General features: G+C 38.7%; 1 protein-coding gene across 1 annotated transcript; it reads left to right on the top strand.

The window, feature by feature from the left end:
• Window positions 1–7889: 7889 nt before the first annotated feature.
• LOC121995946 (4-coumarate--CoA ligase 2-like) lies at window positions 7890–10830 on the top strand. Its single transcript, XM_042549733.1, has 9 exons — window positions 7890–8034; window positions 8134–8636; window positions 8705–9290; window positions 9368–9485; window positions 9778–9858; window positions 10009–10154; window positions 10226–10293; window positions 10371–10473; window positions 10567–10830. The coding sequence occupies exons 2-9, from the start codon at window positions 8167–8169 to the stop codon at window positions 10678–10680; spliced, it is 1686 nt and encodes a 561-aa protein (XP_042405667.1). The 5' UTR covers window positions 7890–8034; window positions 8134–8166; the 3' UTR covers window positions 10681–10830.
• The last annotated feature ends 2924 nt before the right edge of the window (window positions 10831–13754 follow it).

Below are 13754 nucleotides of genomic sequence, written 5' to 3'. Positions count from 1 at the left end.
TTCAAGGTAAGGAGAAGTTAACCAAGGACAAGGTGTCCAAGGTTAAAAAGGTTAGGTTTGTAGTCCAAGTATCACCGGAGGTGCACCAATGTGGTCTAGCAATTGTAGATGAGTCACCTAAGGAGGTGGCTAAGGTTAAGGGCTCTAGGGGGAGCTCAAAGAGTCAATTTGGGACCCATGGCCAATGGATCTCAGGTGAGTACTACTTGGGAGTGTAGAGAAGCCATGGAGTATGCCAAATGGTTTGAAGACAGACTTGAGTCTCAAACCTAGGGATTTGGCACACATGGTTTGTGTTTCAAGCAAGAAATATGACATTTGGAGTCATATAGCATGATATTTGATTTTGGATATATAGATGTCATATAAACCAATGCTAGGGATGCATTATGGGTTGGTATCGGCAAATACATCAAGAGGAAGCCAAAACTATAACTTTAGGTCAAGGTTCAATTGAATCATTTAGCTAGTTTTAGATTTTGTATCAATCTTGGGATTGGTGATAGATACATTTTGTAATGTATTTTTCTCAAGTAGATATTAGTAAAATAGACCTCTCCACAAAATTTAGGAATTTTTGGAGGTCTGTGGAATTTTTGGTGCATTTCTGAAGTTGGTCTGAAAAGGTTTATTTTTACAAAAATAGGATACCAGTCGACTAGTAATAATAGATTTCAAATACAGAATGCTTCTGTATGTTGATTTCAATAGGGGCAATCGACTGGTACCAAGGGGCAGTCGACTGATACCAGTCTGATAATGTTTTTTAGGGTTGTTCTTGATCATGTCAACTCGTTTAGATGTATGGGACCCATGGGGGATAAATACATGAGTTTAGGGTCAGTTTGGACGATAAGTTTTCAATAATTAGGGTATTGTTGGAGAGCTTTTTGAATGTTAGGCAAAGGGGGAGAAGTAAGGTTTAGTTGGGAAAACCTTAAGTACCTTTACATAGGGGGAGTCTTGTGATAGGTTCTTAAATATCCCTGTAAGAAAATCCTAGCTCATTGGGGAGCTCAGGTGTAGGGGAGCCTTGGGATAGGTTCCAATGCATGTTGCATTTTATTTCGGTGATGTAAGTTCAAATGTGTAGCCTTGGGAATGTAAGTTCATTCGGCGGTGTAAGTCCAAGTGTGTAGCATTGGCAACGTAAGTTCATTCGGCGGTGTAAGTCCAAGTGTGTAGCCTTGGTAACATAAGTCCATTCGGCGGTGTAAGTCCAAGTGTGTAGCCTTGGCAATGTAAGTCCATTGTTTCTTTTTAGCATGTTTATTTGCTATATATTTTCCCTAACTTAAACGTATTGCCAAACATCAAAAATGGGGAGATTATTGGAGCAATCTCAATGGTCTGTGTGATCATGTGTTTTGGTGTTTTGGCAAAGGGTTTAAGTTAGGTTTACCCTTGTTATTTGATATGTGTATGTGAGTGTGCAGGTTTGCAGGATACACATATGACTCAGCTTGATGGTTTTGGGTCCAGTGAAGCATGGAGCATCCAAGGGAAGCGACTTCGAGTCATACGCGAAGGATGGCATTAGGGACGAGCCGCGGGCTTGAATGCATCCTAAGGATGAGAGCCAAAGGAAGTATACTTGAAGGCAAGAGGTCAAAGCTGCAAAGAAGAGTCAAGTGAGTCATGAGGGTCTGAGTGCGAGAGAAATGTACTCGGGATGGGAAACCCTAAGTATAGGGTTGTGCCAATCGACTGGTACTGGGACCAGTCGACTGGTGGTGAGCACAGAGAGCTTCTGTGCCCGAACGGTCAGGCACCAGTCGACTGGTGCAAGGACCAGTCGACTGATAAAGAGTCGTTGGAGTGCCATTAGGCTGGCACCAGTCGACTGGTGCAAGGACCAGTCGACTGGTAACGGTAAAATAGCAGGGTTGTTTTCTCCCAAGTTCTATAAGAAGGAGCTTGGGATAGCCGGCCAAGGTGATGAAATTAGACTTGGTTAAAACCTAATTAGTAGTCACTAAGTGTTTAAGGTTTCTCTTGTGTCCAAGTGTTCTTGGTAAGTGTTGTGGTGAGGTTTCTCCACCCACAAGGAGGTTTGAGCTAGCCGGAGCTTCCGGGGACTAATCTACCGACGGATTGAGGGATCATCCACCTTACGGACAGCCGTGGAGTAGGAACAAGTTATCTCCAAACCACGTAAACAAATGTGTTAGCGGTTTGCATTTCTTTCTTATTTATATTTGTATTCATATTTGTATTTGTTATTGTATTTCCGCTTGTGCACTAACGAATACCTAGGAAAAAAATTGATTTGCGGGGCACATCTATTCAACCCCCCTTCTAGCCGACCGACCGATTCCCTACACCTTGGACCTCTCTGCCACGAAACCATGCGCCCCAACTGTGCTACGCCTTGGGGATGAGAAGAGGGAGTGTATGATGGGAGAGATTGAGGAGAGAGAAAGGGTGATGATAGAATGAAGAGAGAGAAAGTATGATGAGCGAATAAGGAGAGAGAAATTGATATAAAAGATAAATTGAATAAATATATTAAGGTTATTTTTGTCCAAAACTTATTTCTCATTCTCATTCTCATCAAAACCCAAGGGAGGAGGTGAGTTTCATTAATACCTAAGGTTTTTGAATTTCATTCCAAAATTTCAATTCCATTCCCATTAACCAAACACAAGGTTTGAGAATAAATTCATTTGCTCATTCCTAAACCCCTAAACTAAACACCACCTTAATCTTAATGATAATGGATAGGGTTGACTTTTCTTTTTGGGTTTGGGAGATGACTTGCTCTGCAAGTCATGTAGAAGTATATAAATACCCTCTATAAGGAGAAGAGAGTAGTGATTTTTTATTTTTTTGAGAGAAAACTCTAATTGGATTAGGATTTCTTCTCATTCTCTTCTCTCTCTCCCTCTTTCTAGCCACTGCCCAAGATCTTACCTAGAAAGAGTTACCGTCGGCCATCTCCCGCCATCGAATTCGGTGTCGACAAATTTGATGCCGATGTATTCAGTGCCGACGAATTCAGTGTCGAGGAATACAATGCTGATGATTTCAGTGCCAAGGAATTAAGTGCCGACGATTTTGGTGTCGTGCTGCTCTCCAAATCGTGCCATGGGAGTTCCCTCATATTACTTCATCTTCATGCTTGGCTAGTACAAATCGGAGATGAATGACTCATAGCTTCGTGAAGTCGTCTCAACAATAATTCGGCGTGGATACAAGTAGATGCAAACTCTGTTAGGTTTGCTAGTTGATGTCATTTCCATTGCACATTATCCGTCAGTTATACCTAGCGTAAATTTACTTTTCATAAATTTTATATTGCGATCATGTTTGCATGATATGTATCCTTGTATACGTATGGTGCGTGTACTGTAATTATTAAGAATTATTATTTTATCTTCTGTTATGGATATTTATGAAATGTGTTTTGGCATGTAATCACATCGGGCATTACCTTACAATATCAATTTGAATCAAATCTGTGAAGCTCTAAGTTTCACATTTAAAGTTTGCCTACTATTCTACATCCCAATTAATAGACTTCTTGGATTGAATTTTTATACTTCAAAACCTTGTTACTTGCATTAAAGCATACTTAGAGATTATCATGCCCCAGGGGTATGGTTCCCGGTACCCCACTCGGTGGCAGTATAATAAAAAAAATCCTAAGAACCATCTAAATAGAATAACCAAGACATGTATCAAACTATATATATATATATAACCACAAAACTATACAGATAAATATATGAAATAAAATTACAAAATGTAAATACAATGAAACAAAAGTAAAACAAACTAGGAATCAATACGTTGAGATCTCTGAGCAACTCTATGTAAAGATGGGACCAACTATAATATCAAAAAGGATCCCTGTGTCTGTAAAACTGGAGGCCAAGGAATATAGAAAGTTAGCTAAATGGCTAAGTGGATACTCAAGAAAGATGTGCATGTATTTAATCCTGTTTAAGAAGTCAAAGAAATAGAATAAATCATAATCTTTTGTTACAACTTTAAGTTATTCTTAAAGTGTGTGTGTGTGTGTATATAATCTTCTTCGGTTATCATTATCTATAATCAGGTTATGTTTTTATATTAGAGTTTAAGATCTTCACCTTATCATTTATTATCATCAATTAAAATCAATTGTCCAATCTTATTATTTAATACATCGATATATAAGTTATCATGGTAATATCAACATGTATATCAATGGTCTAAATATGATAAATCAACTAAAAAGTGAATCATTGGAGCCAATATCATCAGTGTAATACTATATGGATAGGCTAAAAGTCTTCTTAGAGTATAAGACTGTCGCATACGTTATCTGACGTACGGGCTATCAGCCCTCACCGATGAAATACATAATAAACACTGACCGAGGGCTACATCACGCCACTACGCCTCGGGTGTACAGTCAGGTACTTTGGACCACGGGCCGCCGCGCTACCACAATAACATGTGGGTGGTCCAATACTCCAATAAAAAGCTCTAGTATAAAGCTAGGCTCATGGCCTTTACTTTTTAATATTCTTCATTTACCATCTTTCTTATTTCACTTTAATGATTCCATTTTAACCATTTACCATAATTATTCTCTTTTCATATCAAATGGTCAATCAAGTTAGCATTTTCATATCAAGTCTTTTAATTTATCATCCTAGGGTTTGTATATAAAAAGATACAAGTATCAACAGATAGAATATCAAAAGCATGGAGTATATATAGAAGGTCAAGCAAATCCAAAAAGACAGGTATCAACAGAAGAGTAATTCAGAATATTTATTTAATTTTTAAAACAACCCTTCCTATATTAATCCTGAAGCCACTTGTGAACAAGAAATAATATCAATTATTTACCTTCCAAGATTTTATTATTTTAACCCATGTCGCTACTTCTAATATCATTTTAATTCCCTTTTGAAAACAATTATACAAATATATATATAATTTCATCATTTCTTTATTCATGCAAAAGGATAATTATATGAGTTAAAAGAGATTTACCCACTTTATATATAGTAAAATCTTCAAGTGTCGGCAGGTCACCGTGCTCCACTCGAGCTCGGGTCTACAAACATAATACCAAACATAACTCAAATAATCAAAACACTATCTAATAAGAATCATGACATGAACATCTAAATTTGTTATCCTTTAAACATTATGGAAAGGCTATCAAGACAAAGAAAACAAAATGATATCAGATTCACCTTGAGGAAAAACCGATTGCTCCTATTCGTTGTTGGAAATCAAGAAAAGAAGTCACTACTAAAAACCTAAGAGAGAATGAAAGCAACAAGGGTTTACTATTGTTGGCAGAGAGAGCAGGACAAGCCAAAGGGGGGAATGTTTGAGCAATCACAATGGTCCGTGCGACCATGTGTTTTGGTGTTTGGGCAAAGGGTTTAAGTTAGGTTCACCCTTGTATTTGATATGTGTACTTGAGTTGTGCAGGACTACAGGATATACATGTGACTCAGGTTAATAGCTTCAGGTTCGGTGAAGGATGGCATTGGGGACGAGCCATGGGCTTGTATGCATCCGAGAGACCGTGGACAAGGCAACAAGGACAAGGGTCGAGGGAAGCGACTTCGAGGCATACGCGAAGGATGGCATTGGGGACGAGCCGTAGGATTGTATGCATCCGAGGGACGAGAGCCAAAGGAAGCAGGCTTGAAGGCAAGAGGTCAAGGTTGCAAAGAAGCGTCAAGTGAGTCTAAGGGTGAGGGTCCAAGTGCTGAGAGATTGTACTCGAGGTAAAATCCTAGGTTTAGGGTTGTATTGTAGCAGTTACTGTAGCAGTACTGTAGCAGTTACTGTAGCAGTTACTGTAGCAATCGACTGATGTTTTCATCAGTCGACTGGTGCAGTCGACCGGGCAGCCTACTAGGAGCGAACAGAATGCTTCTGTTCGTTTGACTAGTGTGGAGCAGTAGACTGCTAGTTTTAGCAGTCGACTGGTAGGCAGGGTTTTCAACCCGCGGCCTATATAACCAAGATTTGGAAGCTTAGTTATCTCTAATGAAATTAGACTTGGTTAAAGTCTAATTAGTAGTCTACAAGTGCTCAAGAGTTTCCCTTGTGTCCAAGAGGTCTTGGTGAGTTTGTGGTGAGGTTTCTCCACCCGCAAGGAGGTTTGAGCTAGCCGGAGTTTGTCAGGGACTAATCCACCGATGGATTGAGGGATCGTCCATCTTACAGACAGTCCTAGACTAGGAGCAAGGTATCTCCGAACCACGTTACATCGACGTGTCAATTGGTTTGCTTGTCTTTCTTATTCTTTGTCTTTAGCTTTCATATTCGTAGTTAGTATTAGATTTCCGCTGCGCATACTAACAAGTGTAGGAAGAAAGTGATTATTTAGGGGTGTCGTCTATCCAACCCCCCTTCAAGCCGGTCACCGATCCCTTACATGAAATAGCTGAAATGTTGAAAGAACAAGGAAGGAGAACCTTTTCCTTTTCGTCGGTGGCCTCAACTAACTCCGACAGAAGCTCCGGTGGCTGTGGTGAGTTGGAAAAACAACAAAAGAAGCAGGGAGGAGGGATACTACCCTTGTCGTTGGCAGTGAACAGCAGCTATCGTTGCTTTCAGGAGAAGAGAAATCAGAAGAAAAGGGGTTGCTATGCTTGAGAAGTAGAACAGGGAGAAATCTATCATTCGTCGCCGCTAGAGAAGAGAAAGAAGAAGATGAGAAGGGGTTGCAAGCTTTGGTGGGGAAGAGAAGAACATAGGGAGAAAAAGGAGAAGATATGGGAGTGTGCACGTGAGTGGTATGGTGGTTGTCATTTTCTTTTTTTGTTTTTTTTTCATACTTAACAGAGATGGTTAGTACCTAACAAGTTATATTGACTAACAGTACAAATTGTTATTGTAGTTATTATTATTATTATTATTATTTAGTTGCTACCGTGGTTATAGTAGTTATAATAGGAAGTTATTTTGTACAATAACACTCATGTTGTAATAAGTTATATTTAACTAAGTTTGAAGGCCAAGATCGATACTTTAACTAGTTAGCTTTCGTGTACACTAACACAACTAACACTCAAATAGTTAATTTTACGGAATGGTCTCTAAGAAATTTTTTGGAGCGCCCAAAATTAATCCAGGTACCTTGAATTATTTTTTTTTAAGTTTTGGTTGAGGCGTCTGGATTTAATCCAGGCAGCTCGATTCTTTGTTTTTTATTTTTTTATTTTTAAAAGTAAAAAATTATTAAAATCATAAATCTAAAATATATAATTACATATATTATATTGCGTGAGCATCTAAAATTATTTATCTTGAACACTATAATCCAAAAGGGAAGTCTGAACCCTAGAAAAAAATCGTATTAACTTAAACTCATTATAACTCAATCCCTAAATTCTAAAATCTTAACCCTAAATACATATAAAATATCTCATGAACATTTAAAATTTTTAATTTAGAACGGTATAATCTAAAAGAGAAGTTTGAATCCTAGAGGAAAAATCTTATTGACTCACACCCATTGTAATCCAACTTCTAAATCTTAAAATTATTTTGAACCCAAAATACATATAATATATTCCAAAATAAAAACTATATATATATATATATATATATATATATATATATATATATATATATATATATATATATATATATATAGATAAATCAAAAAATATTAATAACATGTGATCCATTAATCCAGCTGATATTCTTAAATCAACTGCCCATTAAAATTCATACACACTTGTATATTTTCTTTGCACTATATACACAATTGATCAAATTAGTTAATATTTTCATACAAATTAGGTTTCATGACAATGTAAGGTAGGTAGGACCAGGAGAAATGAGTGACAGAAAGAAGGGAAGATGATCCAGCTCTTATTGCTCCTAACTACCCCGTTTCATTACCTACCCCTCTTCCCCGCCTTCCCCCCTCCCCCTTCCTCCTCAAGCCAGCTGGCTCTTTAATTGCTTCCCATCCATTTCCCAATTCAATCTCGCCTTCTTCTCAGATTTATGCACTGTTTCCCTGCAAGGAAGAAAATAGAGAACAAAAGAGACGCAGTTTGGGTGAGAGAATAACAGTGAATTACTCTTCTCCTTTTTATATTCCTTCAAAGTAAACAGCATCGTCTACTTTAACTATTTTCTCGTCTTTCATGCACAAAGCCGCCGAGTAGCTCCGGCCTTTAGAGATCGACCATGATTTCCGTCGCTTCTCATGAGTCCGAGCCGCCGGTGGAAGTATCCGCCGCGATCCACCCGCCGGAGACGGTCGTTTTCAAGTCGAGGCTGCCCGACATCGACCTTATCAACTACCTCCCCCTCCACACCTACTGCTTCCAGCGGCTCTCGGAGTTCGCCGATTTCGCCTGCCTCATCTCCGCCGCCGACGGGAAGGTTTACTCCTTCGCGGAGACCCATCGGCTGTGCCGTAAGGCCGCCGCCGGGCTGGCCAAGCTCGGCGTCAGGAAGGGTGACGTCATTATGGTGCTGCTCCAGAACTCCCCTGAATTCATATTCACCTTCATGGGCGGCTCCATGCTCGGCGCCGCCGCCACCACCGCCAATCCCTTCACCACGCCAGCGGAGATCTATAAGCAGTTCGAGGCCGCCGGCGCGAAGCTCGTCGTCACGCAGTCCGTCTACGTCGACAAGCTCCGTAACGAAGAGTAATAATTCTAACTAATTACTATTTCCGTTTCCGTTGAGTTTGTGATTTCGTACGAGTGAAAAGCAGGATTTTTCCGAGAATCGGTGAGGGTTTGACGGTGGTGACGACTGACGAGGTGGCTCCGGCGGGCTGCACGAGCTTCTGGGAGGTGGTGGGGGCGGCGGAGGAGATGGAGGAGGAGGCCGCGGTGGAGGTGGATGATCTGGTGGCGCTGCCGTTCTCGTCAGGGACGACGGGGCTGCCGAAGGGGGTGATGCTGACGCACAAGAACCTGGTGTCGAGCATCGCGCAGCAGGTGGACGGCGACAACCCGAATCTGCACCTGAAGGCCGGCGAGGACGTGGTCCTCTGCGTGCTGCCGCTCTTCCACATCTTCGCGCTCAACTCGGTGCTTCTGTGCTCTCTGAGGGCCGGCGCCGCCACCGTGCTGATGCCTAAGTTCGAGATGGGGGTGATGCTGCAGGTGATCGAGCGCCACCGAGTGTCGATGGCGGCAGTGGTGCCGCCGCTGGTCCTGGCGCTGGCAAAGAACCCCGAGGTGGAGAAGTACGACCTCAGCTCCATCAGGATCATACTCTCCGGGGCGGCGCCGCTGGGAAAGGAGCTGGAGGACGCGCTCCGGAACAGAGTACCTCAAGCTATACTCGGCCAGGTTCATCACTACTATCCAATCCAATCCATTCCAGTCGACTCGACCCAAAATCGTAACTTACGATCCATTGGGTTCAGGGTTACGGCATGACCGAGGCTGGGCCAGTGCTGTCCATGTGCCCTGCCTTTGCTAAGCATCCGACTCCGGTTAAATCGGGTTCATGTGGGTCGGTCGTGAGGAATGCCGAGATCAAAGGCGTAGTCAGGGCTGGGCTTTGCTGGGTTCTAGCCCAGTGAAGCCTAGCAATGCCTAGCAATTTTAGGCCTCACCCAGCAAGTAATGCCCAGTAATTTTAGGCTTCAACCTTGCTATGCTGGGCTAAGTTTTACTGGGCTCAGCAGTTTTAGCCCAGGCCAGTTGTTCAGCCTAGCAATGTCCAGTAATTTTAAGCTTCAACCTTGCTATGCTGGGTTAAGTTTTACTGGGCTTAGCATTTTTAGCCCAGGGCAGTTGTTCAAGCTGGCTACGCCATTGGCCGAGATGAAAGTGGTAGACCCGGACACGGGCTTCTCCCTCGGTCGGAATAAATCCGGAGAGATCTGCATCCGGGGTCCTCAAATCATGAAAGGTAACCAAGTCGAATGTTACCAGTAATTTAGTTTCACATATAGCTAGCAAAGAGCAAGCTTCGGGTAAAATAAGATAAAACTATGTACAAATATTCATATTGACTTGTTCTTTTTATATATATATAACTCACTGAAGAATAAAATTTTAGGCTATCTTAACGATATCGATGCCACATCGAAGACGATCGACATTGAGGGATGGCTGCACACAGGAGATATTGGATACGTCGACGATGATGATGAGGTGTTCATAGTGGATAGAGTGAAGGAGCTTATCAAATACAAAGGTTTTCAGGTACCAAGTCTCATATTCATCCATGGCTACCAAATTATAACCTTATTGATTCTCTCATAAACTCAACACAGGTGCCGCCGGCCGAGCTTGAATCTTTGCTAATTAGCCACCCGGAGATCGTCGATGCGGCCGTGGTCCCGTAAGCTCAACAATAATTCTTAACCCCTAAAACAAAGGGAATTCAACATTGTACTTTCTCAATATGTTTTATTGCAGGCAAAAGGATGCCGCAGCCGGGGAAGTCCCGGCCGCTTTTGTGGTTCGAGCTATCAATTCCGACATCAACGAAGAAGCCATAAAAGAATTCATATCCAAACAGGTGAACCGATATCGCAATGTCAATACAAAAGAATTTGCATGAAGAGAGAGTTGTTTTGCTAGGCCTTGATTTTGATAGCTCTACATGTTTCAGGTGGTGTTCTACAAGAGATTGCAGACGGTTTACTTCATCCATTCCATTCCTAAATCAGCAACAGGGAAGATACTGAGGAAGGAGTTGAAAGCCAAGCTCGCAAGTGCTTCTTAATGAGTTGAATCAATTGGGACTTTCTCTATTCCTTGTTTACTTCCGCATGCAGACGTGTCTTTGCTTTGCTTGAATTGTTGCACTTGTTTGGTTCAGAAAACTATTGTTGGAGACATTATCGATAAATAGTAAACATTTGATTATGATTTACCCTTGGCGTTGCTTTTGGATTTACTTCTACACTCACTCTTATGTTTACTTCGGCAGAGATTTTTTGTAGAAAATGGTGTACTCGGGTTCGGTAGAGCTAATAGAGAGATCAATCATGAATCATTGAATATCTTCTCCGTTTACTTTGTGCGATCGTTCACAAGTAAACATATCTGAGCAATATATTTCGATAAAAAAAATTCTTTTATGCTTGCCATGTTCTAGTCCTATATTAAATATGAGTATATTCTCAATTTAAAAGCCAGCTTTTATATATATATATATATATATATATATATATATATATATATATATATATATATATATATAAAAGTCTCCTTTAAGTATGGTTTCACGTTCATTCTTATTTCTTCTTATTATATTATTTAATATATTTATGATATTTTATCACTTACCTTTTGTAATGTATTCCTCTAAATTTTTTTTTTTGTCCAAGAACACATGTTAATTAAATAAATACTTTAATTTTCATTTTCAAATAGCTAGCAATTGTCTTCCATTTTGGAACATTTTAAAATGATTTTAATTGTTTATTTTGGTTAGTGCCAAATATTATTATTATTATTATTATTATTATTATTATTATTTAAAATTGATCAATGATTCCTTGGCTTACAATGATGTATGAGTAGTTAACAATTAATATATCCCTTCCAATGGGCACCAGTGGCAGTGGTCCATCTTATATGAATAATAAACGCCATTAGGGAAATTGCCTTTTTTCACAATTAAAGATTTCAAATATTAAATCTGGTCACCAGTGGTCCATCTTATATGAATAATAAAGGTCATCAAGCAAACTTTTTTTGCACAATTAAAATTTTCAAATATATATATATATATATTGTCTGATGTCTCTTACGCCGACTGTGAGTGATGTATTTAGGGAAATTGCCTTTTTTCACAATTAAAGATTTCATATATTAAATCTGGTCACCAGTGGTCCATCTTATATGAATAATAAAGGTCATCAAGCAAACTTTTTTTGCACAATTAAAATTTTCAAATATATATATATATATATATATTGTCTGATGTCTCTTACGCCGACTGTGAGTGATGTATTTATGTGGTGTTGCCAACTCAATTCTTTTATATTATTAAATTTCTTTTATTCTCTCCCATTCGGTCCTCTATTCAAAATCCCGCCCTCAATTTTTAATCTCTTGATTTTTTCAAATCTAAATTTTCCTCACTTTCACTCCTTCCTTTGTCACCATCTTCTGCTCCATCTTGCTCCTGCCGGCAAGCAAAGCAATAGCACTACAAGCTAAATAGTAGCATGTTTATTCTCAATCTAGCTGGAAGCTCTCCAAACTGTCACTAGAAACATAGACAACGCTGCTTTGCTTAATACCCCTCTCCATTTTTGATCATAAACCTTTCCACTCCATTGTCTATTTTTCAGCTATATACAATATTTTTTATTAAGATTTATCATAAAATGCACAAGTTCTTATTGCTACATCGTGTAGCAGTTACTTGGACAATCCAAACAATATTTATTTTTACCATTTTTTAGTTATAAAATTTGCAAGGAATTTATCAAACATCATTTCCTACGTTTCATAATCAATGGTAAGTCATTTCATTTTAAGTTGTAATTCCCTATAATCATAATATATTATTAGAATTTAAGTTGTAATTCTCTAATCCTAATATATTATTAGGATTTAGTTGCTACAACATGTAGCAACTACTTCGACATTTAGTTGCTACACGTTATAACAGCTACTTGAATATTTAGCTACTAAAATGTGTAGCAGCTATTTCGACAATTAGTTGTTATACGTTGTAACAGTTACTTGGACATTTAGTTGTTATAATGTATATCAGCTACTTGATAAGTCGTTTCATTTTAAGTTTTAATTCTCTCTAATTCTAATATATTTTTATACATGATTCTAAATGATCTATTTAATTAATACATTAGAAAATATATGTTATCTTTATTGAATGTCAGCCGGGTGTTTATAATATCTAGATAGAAGCATCTATACAAGTTAATCGTTTTAAGGGCATTATACACCGGTCATTCAAGAGTAAACAAGATGCAACAAGAACTTTTGAAACCTACAACATACAATCTTATAATGTTAATAATCTTTTTTTTGATAAAATTTAATTATTTTGTTATATAATTTGCAACAAACTTGTCAATTTAAGTCGTTTCAATTTTCCACATTTCATTCGATGGTAAGTCGTTTCCATTGAAGTTGTCATTCCTTCTAATCCTAATATATATCATTAGAATTTATGCTACAACATAAAATTCCTAGTTGCTACAACGTGTAGCAGCTATTTCGACAGCTAGTTACTACACGTTGTAGCAGCTACTTTAACAGTTAACTGCTACACATTGTAGCAGCTAGTTGGACATTTCAAACAATCTTTTCTTATCTTTTTTGGTTATATAATTTACAGGAAACTTGTCCAACATCATTTCCCATAATTTATTCGATGGTAAGTCATTTTAATTTTGTAATTTCCTCTAATCCTAATATATATTATTATGCACAACATGAAAGTAAAATTATATTATGCAATTACCATTTTGCCCTCATGGTTCCAACAAAAGTTTTAACCCCTAAATCAAGTGTGAGACAAATATTTCGAAAGATTCTCATTGAAAGTAGATCGGTGGCCTACGGTGTTTTAGCTTCATCTATCAACCTTACTGTAATGACTCATTTTCTCCTTCGAAGCTTCGCCTCCATCGTAAGCATTTCGTTAGGACTTAGTATTTTGATTCTTCTCCCCTTGTTTAGAGTTTTGATTTTTTTAGAATTCAATAGTGTTGAATGATTATAGGTCTTCGGATTAAAGATTTACCTCTGAATGTGGTGTTGTGATTCATTCTTATGTGGAGTTATGTGGTTGATTTGCTTTTGCATTGGTGCTTC

Source organism: Zingiber officinale, chromosome 6A (assembly GCF_018446385.1).
Source record: "Zingiber officinale cultivar Zhangliang chromosome 6A, Zo_v1.1, whole genome shotgun sequence".
Taxonomy (NCBI): Eukaryota; Viridiplantae; Streptophyta; class Magnoliopsida; order Zingiberales; family Zingiberaceae; genus Zingiber; species Zingiber officinale.
Note: the sequence above shows the minus strand (reverse complement) of the source record. Positions and strands in the feature narration are given on the sequence as shown.